The 15,111-nt window shown below is 42.2% G+C and overlaps 1 protein-coding gene across 4 annotated transcripts in view; it reads right to left on the reverse strand.

The window, feature by feature from the left end:
• The window catches only part of SSBP2 (single stranded DNA binding protein 2), a 278,870-nt gene that overhangs the window by 9,486 nt on the left and 254,273 nt on the right, over nt 1-15,111 (reverse strand). For 2 of the 4 annotated variants that reach the window (XM_048851560.2, XM_048851558.2), the window contains one exon: nt 2,612-2,710. In XM_048851560.2, coding sequence (XP_048707517.1) covers nt 2,612-2,710 — 99 coding nt within the window. Of the gene's footprint in view, nt 1-2,611; nt 2,711-5,539; nt 6,544-12,202; nt 13,226-15,111 lie in introns of those variants that run through there. The other 2 variants (XM_048851559.2, XM_075128553.1) reach the window with 2 other exon arrangements.

Consider the following 15,111-nt stretch of genomic DNA (forward strand, 5'->3'; position numbering starts at 1 on the left):
TGGCTAACGCTGCGTGCACTTCCTTGGGTACACTACCATTCCCTTCACTGGTTACTGTTGGACATCTTGTGGGCTGCATAGCCTGGTAGAAGGTACTTGTGGACCAGGTACCCATCTGAATGGGGTCTCCACTATATGGGGTGGAAAGGCAGTGGAGAGATGACACGTTGGAATGAAATCAGACTTCTGGATTAATCTTAAATTTTACTACAATATAGATTTTAGGAGGCTAGTTGCATCAAATTTCAGTAGTCATTCTTTATGCAAACTGGAAATCCAATCATTACATTAGACTGCATTATAATTGTAATACAAATTGAACTGCAGCCCTGATACAGGCTACACTCCTCCTCAAGTTAACAATATATCATCACAAGTTATCAATTAGATACCACAAAATCTCCAAGAGATACACATTTTAATTCTTATTTTACTTGGAACTTGAAGGCTGAAGAAATATTTAATTGGCTTAAAGTCCTTTATGTAGGGGAAAATGTCTGGATATAAACATATTGGTATTGTTGAATCTGGTGTGAGATAGTGCTAAATACTAATTTTGCCTTTCTACAAATGATATATAATTAGAAATGACCCAGAGCCCAGGAGTTTGTATCTGACCTTTTCCCAGTGTTGAAGGATGTTCAGAACCAGGGTTTTGGTTAGATCTTCTCTCTAATACAAGATGCTTAGAACAGACTAATTGGGAAAATCTGTTTTGACCTTCATAATTTTCTTTGTTTGGTCTCGTCTGATTTAGGGCTTGTTCCTATCAGCTTCTGAGCCCTCTCATCCTGATCCTGGAAAGCAATTAAGCATGTGCCTAATTTTAAGTATGTGAGCAGTCACTGAATGGGCCCACTCAGGTGTTCAAAGTTAAGCATCTACTTAACTGCTGTGCTGGACTGGGGCCAAAGTGCTCATCCCTCTGGAAGCAGTTGCGGCAGTGAATATATATTGTTCTACGTTTTATACAGTTAAAGTGCTATATAAAGTTATTAATTTTTATTATTGTTGTTATTAACATACTGCCCTTATTTTCAAGCAAACTCCTGGTGAATTTACTGGGAATTTCCTTGAGCAAGGACCCCAGGATTTGGCCTAATAATAATAATATCCATTCTAAGAAGCCAGGGAAGGAAGCGGTAGGTAAGTGGCAGAGAAACAATGACAGAACCCCAGGAGACTAACCTTTGGCTTGTTATTGAGAAAGCCTGGTATCTAGAAATATGACTGTAGCAAAACCTTAGGAAAGTCAAGTCATGGATTCATTCAAGCTGGAAAACAGCAGCCAAGAGCTTTAAGCATACAGTAAGTGTCTGAGAAAACTAATTTTCTGTGGAGTATATAGTATGTATAGTATAGTACATGTCATTCTTTTAATGAGTTTGGTATGGTGAGCTCTCAGATTGTCTGGACTGCATCGAGTATAAGTCAAGCACATGGAATTGAGAGTAAAGCACTATCTTGACTATACAGGCTCAAACTTGATGGGGGAATTTTGGTTACTGCTCTTTTGCAAATTTTGAAACATCACTCTTTTTGTGAAGATCTTTTGTACAAAGTCGTTTTTCCTACCATTTCAAAGAATTCAAAGATGCCCTCTTCATAAAGAAACAAATACTGTAGCTAAAATGTAAAAAATTGCTTGTTCTTCATACTCATGTTAATGTCTACTGAAGAAGCAAAACAAAAATTGAGTGTGATTTTCATGAAACTTGCCGTGCCAATTGACCTTGGTATGAACTAGGAGAAATTATGTTTAATCTTCTTAGATACTGGGCTAAATTAATAGAGTTGTACTCACTTCCGACAGCAGTGAATGCCACTAAGAACAGAAAGTGCTGAAGTCACTCAGCACTTCTGAAAAATCAGGACACTTCTGTTTAGGAGCTTAAATGGGGATTTAGAAATCTAACTTGAGGCACCTGGGCATAAACATTTTGCTCTTTCCTTACTTTGGAAAGTATTTTAAATAATTTTTGTTCAGCCTCAACCACTCAGAATTATTAAGAGTTTCATTTGTCACAAAATGAACACTAGAGGGCATCTTTGTTTTTCTAGACATAAAATCATGTCATGTTTTATGAAATAATAAGTCTTTTAGATTTCTTAGTGGTCTAATTATGTGCTTTCAGTGTAGATACAGTTCTGAAAGACATTCCTACTCTGTAAAACATACTGCCCAAGGTGTCAAAGATTGGAAAGTCACAAACTGAGAGACCACTTTGGAAGATTAACTGAATATGAAGATCTACTACACTGTTCAGATTTTGACCGACAAATGCACATCTCATCGTGCATTTCTGAATATGCATATGTTATGCCCGAATCTAGGATAATTCTTACTCCTTGGCATCTTACTTTTGTCATGTACTGACCACTTAAGTTAGGGATGGAATTTCTGAAGTTACTCTATGCCTCCTGTCTTTTAAAGTTTAAATTCAATCCTTGATATTATTTAGCACAATTTTTGTTCAGCAGATCAATATTATAATATTAGGGACTTGTAAAAATATAGACAAAAATTGTATTAAAGATACAACTGCTTTTCCTGAAAAGAGCCTGGGATTGAGTACCTGTCATATAACAAAATAGTCAAAGAAATACTTACACTCTCACTCTGAAAAGGGTTTAGGAAATTTCCACCCATTTCACCCTCATCTCTGGGAGTGCCAGGCTGATTACTCATGCTCATATTACTGGGAGAGTTCTGGTAAAAAAGATTTAAAAATAAAGGGTAAGTATGTTGTAGATTTGAATTCCTTTCCCTGCTTCATAATGTTTGTCAAAACAACACCTACACTACTCACTGGAATCTCTGAAAATGACACAGAATATATCTTGCCATCACAGCTCTGCACTACGTATATTTGAATGAATGTTTGTAATCTGGAAAAAGCTGTTTCCTCCCTATAAAATGAAGAAAATTACTTACCTGTAGTTCTTGTTCTCAGGTTAGGCCTGGAAGTTTTTCCCACTGAAGTCAGTGGAAAAACTCCACTTGACTTCATTGGGAGCAAGATTATGCTCCGTAATTAAAATAAAGCATTATAGGCCTGATTCACCATTGTTCTTAAGCTCATGCATAACTTTAAGTCCATGAGTAGCGTTCACATGCTTAACGTTAGGCATGTTTTTAAGTACCTTGCTGAACGAAGGCCTATATTTGGGGTCTCCACCACTAGTGTGTGGTTGGTTGGGAATTACCCCAAGATCACAGTTATGAGCTGCTAAACCACTTCACCAGTGGATGTTATGCATGTACTATACCTGTTGCTGAATATAACAGACAGACACCATCTTGACTGTAAGCTCCTTGGGGCTTATTATAACAATCTATAATCCACAAACAACCCCCCACACCAGCTGCCTTTCTCCCCTCTCTTCCTTTGCTACCTATGACTGGAGGGGTGCTAATGGGCTACTTCACCTTGAATGGTCCCTTGAAATGGTCCCTGCACCGCTACAGACTAGGGACCGAATGACTTGGCAGCAGTTCTGCAGAAAAGGACCTAGGGGTTACAGTGGATGAGAAGCTGGATATGAGTCAACAGTGTGCCCTTGTTGCCAAGAAGGCCAATGGCATTTTGGGATGTTTAAGTAGGGGCATTGCAAGCAGATCGAGGGACGTGATCGTTCCCCTCTATTCGACATTGGTGAGGCCTCATCTGGAGTACTGTGTCCAGTTTTGGGCTCCACACTACAAGGAGGATGTGGAAAAATTGGAAAGAGTCCAGCGGAGGGCAACAAAAATGATTAGGGGACTGGAACACATGAGTTATGAGGAGAGGCTGAGGGAACTGGGGATGTTTAGTCTGCGGAAGAGAAGAATGAGGGGGGATTTGATAGCTGCTTTCAACTACCTGAAAGGGGGTTCCAAAGAGGATGGCTCTAGACTGTTCTCAGGGGTAGCAGATGACAGAACAAGGAGTAATGGTCTCATGTTGCAGTGGGGGAGATTTAGGTTGGATATTAGGAAAAACTTTTTCACTAGGAGGGTGGTGAAACACTGGAATGCGTTACCTAGGGAGGTGGTGGAATCTCCTTCCTTAGAAGTTTTTAAGGTCAGGCTTGACAAAGCCCTGGCTGGGATGATTTAACTGGGAATTGGTCCTGCTTTGAGCAGGGGGTTGGACTAGATGACCTCCTGAGGTCCCTTCCAACCCTGATATTCTACGATTCTATGAACTATGTATTAACTACTTATGGTAAACAAACTGTTCCACCTTGTATTCAGCTATGACAATCTGAGTACTGAAGAAGAGCTCTTGTTTGCTCAAAAGCTTGTCTCTCTCACCAACAGAAGTCGGTCCAATTAAACATATTACCTTACTCACCTTGTCTCTCTTAGAACAAAGAAGATACTTTCACTCTAAGGCTATGTCTACATTTGCACTTCTGTCAGTATAACGTATGTCACTCGGGGTGTGAAAAACCACCCCCCTGGGCGACATCAGTTACACTGACAGAAGCGCCAGTGTGGACAGCACTATGTTGGTGGGAGATGCTCTTCTGCCAACATAGCTACCGTCACTCTTTGGAGGTGGTTTAACTCTGTCAACGAGAGAGCTGTGATGCTGTAAGGTCTCTAGTGTAGACATGGCCTAAGCCCCTAGTTTTAGGTACTTCTGACTTTTTCAAAAGCTAGTCTTTGGGCTGAAATTTCTTCTGCTTCCCTTCAGCTAGAGCAAGGAAAGGTATGGTTGAAAAAAGTAAACACCGCAGTTTGATTCAGCATGGTTTTGCCATGAAACAACCTTTTTATGTTAGTGTGGAGGTATGAATCTGATGAACTTAAACTTCCAAGGGAAGAGTTTGCCATCTTCATCCTGGGAATCATCTACTTCCGTTCTCTCAACGTAGGCATTCTGCAATAAGCCTGGAGGTGGTCTTGCAAGAACTCAAGCTCTAGAGAACCTACAAGTTCTGGCACTGCACCTGCTGCAGTATGGTAGCTAGAGGGTCTCTGCTCATAGGTTGACTTCCATTGACTTCAGTGGGGACAAAATTGGGCCCTATAATTATAATAGCTCACTATATTTTTTAGTTTGTGCTACCAGTGTGCATAATAATCTTAAAATAGCTCAAAGTTATGAGCTACTAAACCACTTTACCAGTGGATATTTGATACAGGTATTTTGCATAGCTTTACTTTTAGCTCAAAGTTGCATGTTTTCTTCAAAAGCTTTAAAAATCTTGTTAGGTTTTTTTTAAAAGTTATTTAAATGCGTTAAGGGTTTGTTCTATTGTGTTTTTTCACTTGGGTAACAAAAGAGGTTTTGTTTTAACAGTTAAATATAGCAAGTGTGTATTATTATTAAGGAACACTGATTTTTCATGTGTGAAAATAGCTGGTTGAGAATAAAGAAGTAACAAAATATAACAGTATGGTGCTTGCGTGCAGTATGCTACTTTCCTTTCTGAATTAACGATGCACTGATTGCCAGATAGCAGCTGGCATGAGTATGCCTATATGCGGATAGCTACACATTCAGAGAAAAACACATTCATGTCAATGATTCAAAATACATGTAAGACCTTTCAAATAAATGCACTCTTTACTCAGTGGGTTTGACTCTTTGACTGAAACAAATACAGACGGGGTAAAATTCCACTTGTTGGAGAAAGGTCACTGCCAGGTGCTACATCACAGAAGACCTGTAGTATCCCTCTTGGGTGAGGAGGGCAGCCTCCACAGCTACTGTGCAGAAGGGCTCTGAAGTGGCTCAAAATATTGGTGGGCAAGCCATGGGGAGGGGTTACTGGATCTCTGCTTACATGGATCCAGAAACCTGAAACACCCCTGTGTGGGACAGAAGTACAGCAACTGCTACTCCAGTTTGAAGGCTGCATCAATGACTATGAAGGGGTGCAGAGAAGTTTGGGGTATGGATTAGATCCACCCCCAACCACTAGGCTCCAATTTACATATGCTTTGTGGGGAGTGGGAAGGAGTTGTGAGTTTCATGCATAAAACATTTATTATAGCAATCATGGCTCTTCCTTTTTCCTTTTTAATCAAAAACTTAAATGCAAAAAACCTGTCAATGTAATATTACTGTTGAGATTGTATATGTACAAATGCCAGGAGGCTCAAAGTTTGGATTATCACATCAAACCTAATGCAGTCATCTATCACTTAACATACATTCTATCAAGTCATGTAAGTTAACACTATATAGCATAGCACAAAACACTACATTTGCGCAAGGGGACCAAGTTACGCTTGGTATGAGAATCATAACTCCATTTGTCATCTTTTGTGCATGTTAAATCTCAACTACATTAACATCTGTTTAATACAAAGATTTTTTTAAAGCTTGTTTATATCAGAACACATTCTTTTATTAAAATAAATGCATAGAAACATCATTCAGTGACAGTCAAGGTTGAATCAGGACACACTTCCACTAATTTAGAATCCAAAAAGCAAGTTAGGGGAAAAGTCTCCTGCATTCCTTGCTACTCTCATATAACTGACAGCAATATTAATAACATACTCCAACACTCCATAAGGCTTTCACTTCCACCTCCATGCAGATACTGAAAAACAATATGACACCAACTTCCTCAAACTTTGGTACAAACCCTTAACAATGGCAAAAATGCTTTTCTATCAACAAATCGGCACAGCTAACTGTCACACACTTAATACATTTAGGAAATTATTCTGCCTTAACATTTCTGAGGTTGCTGTTAAATGTTTGCCCCCAACTCCCGCAGAGTCAGAATTTTACCCTAAGTAGCTGTGTAAGGCCAAATACGATGGGTTAAGTGTAGCATGTTTCTTTCCCATTATGAAGATGTTAAAAATCATGATACAAACATCACATAGGTATAACTTATACTGTTATTTATCAGCACATGAAGAGCAGCATGTGGTACAAGTCACAGATCTCAGAGTGCTTTATTTTTTTGCAAAAGGTAACCAAAAGGTGGTGTAACAACCCCCCCAAAACTAAAAAAATTGGTAATTTTGCTACTATTCTTTCTGTATCAAACCAATTTTCATCAGACAACCAGGAAAAATTAAATTAGTGTTCAAAGTTTACTTTCTGTGTTTGGGTTTTTTCCATTTTATTTATTCACATGAAGGTTTTTAATTTCTGAATCAACGTTAACTGTGGAGTCATGACCAGTGACTCCATAATATATAAGCTGCTGTAGTGTTAGGCATAAATAGTTAAAAAGCAGCTAACCCTTGTAAAATTTATTTTATGTGATCTTTCAGCACTTTTGTTTGTTCCTTAGAGATCTACGCCTATTTATTCTTTCTGTTTTTCCCTGTGTAGCACTGAACTTTGAATTTTTGCATTCGCTACAGTATGCCTGCCCCAAAGATTCAAATTCCTGACATAAATGCTTTCATAACAACTCTTGCTGGGCTGCTTTGACGGCCAGTATGAAGCCTAGTGCAGCTGCATGAGCAAAGCCTCCACAGCAAGTTTTTCTTTGATGCCTGCACGAATTCCACTGGTAATTCAAGAAGTTTTGGTTATTAGTATGGCTGTCAAGTGATTAAAAAAATTAATCGCAATTAATTGTGCAATTAAAAAAATTATGATTAATCCCGTGATTGATCGCACTGTTAAACAATAATAGAATACCATTTATTTTAAATATTTTGGATGTTTTCTACATTTTCAAATATATTGATTTCAATTATAACACAGGTTTCAGAGGAACAGCCGTGTTAGTCTGTATTCGCAAAAAGAAAAGGAGTACTTGTGGCACCTTAGAGACTAACCAATTTATTTGAGCATGAGCTTTCGTGAGCCACAGCTCACTTCATCAGATGTGCACAGAATACAAACTGTACAGTGCTCACTCTATATTTTTATTTCAAATATTTGCACTGTAAAAAACAAAAGAAATAGTATTTTTCAATTCAGATCATACAAGTATTTATCATGAAAGTTGAACTTACAAATGTAGAATTATGTACAAAAAATAACTGCATTCAAAAATAGAACAATGTAAAACTTTTGCGCCTAGAAGTCCTACTTCAGCCAATTGCTCAGATAAACAAGTCTGGTTATAATTTACAGGAGATAATGCTGCCCGCTTCTTGTTTACAATGTCATCTGAAAGTAAGAACAGGTGTTTGCATGGCACTGTTGTAGCCGGCGTAGCAAGAAATTTACGTGCCGATGCGCTAAAGATTCATATATCCCTTCATGATTCAACACCATTTCAGGGGACATGCGCCTATGCTGATGATGAGTTCTCCTTGATAACAATCCAAAACAGTGCGGACCAATGACGCATGTTCATTTTCATCATCTGAGTCAGATGCCATCAGAAGAATGTTGATATTCTTTTTTGGTGGTTCAGTTCTGTAGTGTCCGCATCAGAGTGTTGTTCTTTTAAGACTTCTGAAAGCATACTTCACACCGCGTCCCTCTCAGATTTTGGACGGCACTTCAGAGTCTTAAACCTTGGGTTGAGTGCCGTAGCTATTTTTAAACAGTCTCACATTAGTACCTTTCTTTGTGTTTTGTCAAATCTGCTGTGAAAGTGTTCTTAAAACAACATATGCTGGGTCATCATCCAAGACTGCTATAACATGAAATATATGGCAGAATGCCGGTAAAACAGAACAGGAGACATACAATTCTCCCCCCAAGGAGTTCAGTCACAAATTTAAAACGCATTGGTTTTTTAACAAGTCTCATCAGCATGGAAGCACATCCTCTGGAATAGTGGCCGAAGCACGAAGGGGCATCCGAATGTTTAGCGTATCTGGCACGTAAATACCTTGCAATGCCGGCTATAAAAGTGCCATGCGAACACCTGTTCTCACTTTCAGGTGACATTGTAAATAAGAAGCAGGCAGCAGTATCTCCCATAAATGTAAAAAAACTTGTTTGTCTTAGGGTATGTCTACACTACGGAATAAGGTCGAATTTATAGAAGTCGGTTTTTTAGAAATCGGTTTTATATATTCGAGTGTGTGTGTCCCCACAGAAAATGCTCTAAGTGCATTAAGTGCATTAACTCGGCGGAGCGCTTCCACAGTACCGAGGCAAGCGTCGACTTCCGGAACGTTGCACTGTGGGTAGCTATCCCACAGTTCCCGCAGTCTCCGCTGCCCATTGGAATTCTGGGTTGAGATCCCAATGCCTGATGGGGCTAAAACATTGTCGCGGGTGGTTCTGGGTACATATCGTCAGCCCCCCGTTCCCTCCCTCCCCCCGTGAAAGCAAGGGCAGACAATCATTTCGCGCCTTTTTTCCTGAGTTACCTGTGCAGACGCCATACCACAGCAAGCATGGAGCCCGCTCAGGTAACCGCCACCCTATGTCTCCCGGGTGCTGGCAGACGCGGTACAGCTTTGCTGCACAGTAGCAGCAACCCATTGCCTTCTGGCAGCAGACGGTGCAATACGATTGGTAGTCGTCCTCGTCGTGTCCGAGGTGCTCCTGGCCGCGTCGGCTGGGAGCGCCTGGGCAGACATGGTCGCAGGGACTAAATTTGGAGTGACTTGACCAGGTCATTCTCTTTAGTCCTGCAGTCAGTCCTATTGAACCGTCTTATGGTGAGCGGGCAGGCGATACGGACTGCTAGCAGTCGTACTGTACCATCTTCTGCCAGGCAGGCAAGAGATGAGGATTGCTAGCAGTCGTATTGCACCATCTTCTGCCAGGCAGGCAAGAGATGGGGATGGCTAGCAGTCGTACTGTACCATCTTCTGCCGAGCAGCCATGAGATGTGGATGGCATGCAGTCCTTCTGCACCGTCTGCTGCCAGCCAAAGATGTAAAAGATAGATGGAGTGGGTCAAAACAAGAAATAGACCAGATTTGTTTTGTACTCATTTGCCTCCTCCCCTGTCTAGGGGACTCATTCCTCTAGGTCACACTGCAGTCACTCACAGAGAAGGTGCAGCGAGGTAAATCTAGCCATGTATCAATCAGAGGCCAGGCTAACCTCCTTGTTCCAATAACAACGATAACTTAGGTGCACCATTTCTTATTGGAACCCTCCGTGCAGTCCTGCCTGAAATACTCCTTGATGTACAGGCACCCCCTTTGTTGATTTTAGCTCCCTGAAGCCAACCCTGTAAGCCGTGTCGTCAGTCGCCCCTCCCTCCGTCAGAGCAACGGCAGACAATCGTTCCGCGCCTTTTTTCTGTGCGGACGCCATACCACGGCAAGCATGGAGCCCGCTCAGCTCACTTTGGCAATTAGGAGCACATTAACCACCACACGCATTATTCAGCAGTATATGCAGCACCAGAACATGGCAACGCGATACCGGGCGAGGAGGCGACGTCAGCGCGGTCCTGTGAGTGATCAGGACATGGACACAGATTTCTCTGAAAGCATGGGCCCTGACAATGCATGCATCATGGTGCTAATGGGGCAGGTTCATGCTGTGGAACGCCGATTCTGGGCTCGGGAAACAAGCACAGACTGGTGGGACCGCATAGTGTTGCAGGTCTGGGACGATTCCCAGTGGCTGCGAAACTTTCGCATGCGTAGGGGCACTTTCATGGAACTTTGTGACTTGCTTTCCCCTGCCCTGAAGCGCATGAATACCAAGATGAGAGCAGCCCTCACAGTTGAGAAGCGAGTGGCGATAGCCCTGTGGAAGCTTGCAACGCCAGACAGCTACCGGTCAGTTGGGAATCAATTTGGAGTGGGCAAATCTACTGTTGGGGCTGCTGTGATGCAAGTAGCCAATGCAATCAAAGATCTGCTGATATCAAGGGTAGTGACCCTGGGAAACGTGCAGGTCATAGTGGATGGCTTTGCTGCAATGGGATTCCCTAACTGTGGTGGGGCTATAGACGGAACCCATATCCCTATATTGGCACCGGAGCACCAAGCCGCCGAGTACATAAACCGCAAGGGGTACTTTTCGATAGTGCTGCAAGCTCTGGTGGATCACAAGGGACGTTTCACCAACATCAACGTGGGATGGCCGGGAAAGGTGCATGATGCTCGCATCTTCAGGAACTCTGGTCTGTTTCAAAAGCTGCAGGAAGGGACTTTATTCCCAGACCAGAAAATAACTGTTGGGGATGTTGAAATGCCTATATGTATCCTTGGGGACCCAGCCTACCCCTTAATGCCATGGCTCATGAAGCCATACACAGGCAGCCTGGACAGTGGTCAGGAGCTGTTCAACTACAGGCTGAGCAAGTGCAGAATGGTGGTAGAATGTGCATTTGGACGTTTAAAGGCGCGCTGGCGCAGTTTACTGACTCGCTTAGACCTCAGCGAAACCAATATTCCCACTGTTATTACTGCTTGCTGTGTGCTCCACAATATCTGTGAGAGTAAGGGGGAGACGTTTACGGCGGGGTGGGAGGTTGAGGCAAATCGCCTAGCTGCTGGTTACGCGCAGCCAGACACCAGGGCAGTTAGAAGAGCACAGGAGGGCGCGGTACGCATCAGAGAAGCTTTGAAAACCAGTTTCATGACTGGCCAGGCTACGGTGTGAAAGTTCTGTTTGTTTCTCCTTGATGAACCCCCCCGCCCCTTGGTTCACTCTACTTCCCTGTAAGCTAACCACCCTCCCCTCCTCCCTTTAATCATTGCTTGCAGAGCCAATAAAGTCATTGCTGCTTCACAGTCATGCATTCGTTATTCATTCATCACACAAATAGGGGGATGACTACCAAGGTATCCCAGGAGGGGTGGTGGAGGAGGGAAGGAAAATGCCACACAGCACTTTAAGCACAGCACTTTAAAAGTTTACAACTTTAAAATTTATTGAATGACAGCCTTCTTTTTTTGGGGCAATCCTCTGTGGTGGAGTGGCTGGTTGGCCGGAGGCCCCCCCACCGCGTTCTTGGGCGTCTGGGTGTGGAGGCTATGGAACTTGGGGAGGAGGGCGGTTGGTTACAGAGGGGCTGCAGTGGCAGTCTGTGCTCCAGCTGCCTTTGCTGCAGCTCAACCATACACTGGAGCATACTGGTTTGGTCCTGCAGCAGCCTCAGCATTGAATCCTGCCTCCTCTCATCACGCTGCCGCCACCTTTGAGCTTCAGCCCTGTCTTCAGCCCACCACTTACTCTCTTCAGCCCGCCACTTACTCTCTTCAGCCCGCCACCTCTCCTCCCGGTCATTTTGTGCTTTCCTGCACTCTGACATTATTTGCCTCCACGCATTCGTCTGTGCTCTGTCAGTGTGGGAGGACAGCATGAGCTCGGAGAATATTTCATCGCGAGTGTGTTTTTTTTTCTTTCTAAGCTTCACTAGCCTCTGGGAAGGAGAAGATCCTGTGATCATTGAAACACATGCAGCTGGTGGAGAAAAAAAAAGGGACAGCGGTATTTAAAAAGACACATTTTATAAAACAGTTGCTACACTCTTTCAGGGTAAACCTTGCTGTTAACATTACATACATAGCACATGTGCTTTCGTTACAAGGTCGCATTTTGCCTCCTCCCACCGCGTGAACGGATTTTGGTTGAATGCCAGCAAACATACACTGCAATGCTTTGTTCTACAGTGATTCCCGAGTACGTGTTACTGGCCTGGAGTGGTAAAGTGTCCTACCATGAAGGACGAAATAAGGCTGCCCTCCCCAGAAACCTTTCGCAAATGCCAGGGCAAAGTAATCCTTTCACATGCTTGCTTTTAAACCATGTATAGCATTTTAAAAGGTACACTCACCAGAGGTCCCTTCTCCGCCTGCTGAGTCCAGGAGGCAGCCTTGGGTGGGTTCGGGGGGTACTGGCTCCAGGTCTAGGGTGAGAAACAGTTCCTGGCTGTCGGGAAAACCGGTTTCTCTGCTTGCTTGCTGTGAGCTATCTACAACCTCCTCCTCATCATCTTCTTCGTCCCCAAAACCTACTTCCGTATTGCCTCCATCTCCATTGAAGGAGTCAAACAACACGGCTGGGGTAGTGGTGGCTGAACCCCCTAAAATGGCATGCAGCTCATCATAGAAGCGGCATGTTTGGGGCTCTGACCCAGAGCGGCTGTTCGCCTCTCTGGTTTTCTGGTAGGCTTGCCTCAGCTCCTTCAGTTTCACGCGGCACTGCTTCGGGTCCCTGTTATGGCCTCTGTCCTTCATGCCCTGGGAGATTTTCAGAAAGGTTTTGGCATTTCGAAAACTGGAACGGAGTTCTGATAGCACGGATTCCTCTCCCCAAACAGTGATCAGATCCCGTACCTCCCGTTCGGTCCATGCTGGAGCTCTTTTGCGATTCTGGGACTCCATCATGGTCACCTGTGCTGATGAGCTCTGCATGGTCACCTGCAGCTTGCCACGCTGGCCAAACAGGAAATGAGATTCAAAAGTTCGCGGTTCTTTTCCTGTCTACCTGGCCAGTGCATCTGAGTTGAGAGTGCTGTCCAGAGCGGTCATAATGGAGCACTCTGGGATAGCTCCCGGAGGCCAATACCATCGAATTGTGTCCACAGTACCCCAAATTCGAGCCGGCAACGTCGATTTAAGCGCTAATCCACTTGTCAGGGGTGGAGTAAGGAAATCGATTTTAAGAGCCCTTTAAGTCGAAATAAAGGGATTCATTGTGTGGACGGGTGCAGGTTTAAATCGATTTAACGCTGCTAAATTCGACCTAAAGTCCTAGTGTAGACCAGGGCTTAGCGATGGCTGAATAAGAAGTAGGATTGAATGGACTTGTAGGCTCTAAAGTTTTAAATTGTTTTGTTTTTGAGTGAAATAATGTAACAAAAAACCCGTACGTTTGTAAGTTACACTTTCACGATAAAGAGATTGCACTACGGTACTTGTATGATGTGAATTGAAAAATACTATTTCTTTTGTTTACCATTTTTACAGTGTAAATATTTGTAATTAAAATAATAACATAAAGTGAGCACTGTACACTTGTATTCTGTGTTGTAATAGAAATCAATATATTTGAAAATGTAGAAAAACATCCAAAAATATTTACTAAATTTCTATTGGTATTCTATGTTTAGCAGTGCAACTAATCGAGATTAATTTTTTGAGTTAATTGCGTGAGTTAACTGTGATTAATCGACAGCCATAGTTATTAGTGCCTCTCTTATATGCACAATTTCAGTTCTCTTGTTTCCTCTACCTCACTCCACCTCTTAAACTCTTTATATTTTGCCACTTGGTCAGTCAATTATAACCTTTTCTACACACTGTAACAATGAACTGATTTGACGTAAAATGTATTCTAGCAAGTCTCCGCTAATTTTCTAAACCTCATGCACAAGATGATCAGCCTCACTAAGATGCCTTTTTATACCATTCAGCTCTTGTGTCAAGCGGAACCCAACTGGGCTTGAGGAACTAGCAACAAATGCAAAAATGTGTGCAACTTCACACTTAATTTCCACAACAATTTCTGTGATAACATCTGTAATATGGAAACTTGCTTGTCTCAGTGACATTTAAGTTAAAACCACCAGATGTCATCTAATTTTGTGTCATACTGTAAATTCCATGGGACTTAGTTAAAGTCATAAATTGGCCCAAACTCACTCAAAAGGTTCAAGAACAAGAGTGAAACTTTTGATGAAACAGCTCAGGGTTTTGAGTTTGTAATGAAACCAGGTGAGTTATGCATGCTTTTAGGTTTCACTGCAAACACTTTTTACATAGCTCTGGGCCTCTTGGACAGATATCACAGATTGCTGCATCTGCTTCTGATGCTCTGCTACGAGGAAAAGCTAGAATTTTCATGACAGAATAATGACACCATATCTTGAAACCATATCTTAACACTATATTTAGTGAACTCAAAATCTCAATCTAAAACATGTAGGTTCTCTCAAAAGAAACTCATTTCATTTTGGGAGATGGCTGAGAATTTCATTCTAGCATTTCAAATGAATAAAAATGAGTCACAAAATTTGGAATGAAACAATCCTTTACTTAATTTCTATCTTTATAGATCAAAAGCACGAAAGTGCAGAATGATTAGTTTTTAACCAGTTATATCTGTATATGTCGAAGAAGCAGCACAGAATATTTTATATGGGCCTAATTCTAATACCTTCACTCATCGATTCCTCATTTAAATCAACCCTTAAATTAATAATCTCAGAGTTAGCAATTTTTTTACAGAAAATATAGTGCATTCAAATACAGTATTATTTTTGTAGGTGCCAACCACTAATGGTTGAACATTCATATTTCATATACTGATAAAACTGTTG

The sequence above is a fragment of the Caretta caretta genome, chromosome 5, assembly GCF_965140235.1.
Source record: "Caretta caretta isolate rCarCar2 chromosome 5, rCarCar1.hap1, whole genome shotgun sequence".
Lineage (NCBI taxonomy): Eukaryota > Metazoa > Chordata > Testudines > Cheloniidae > Caretta > Caretta caretta.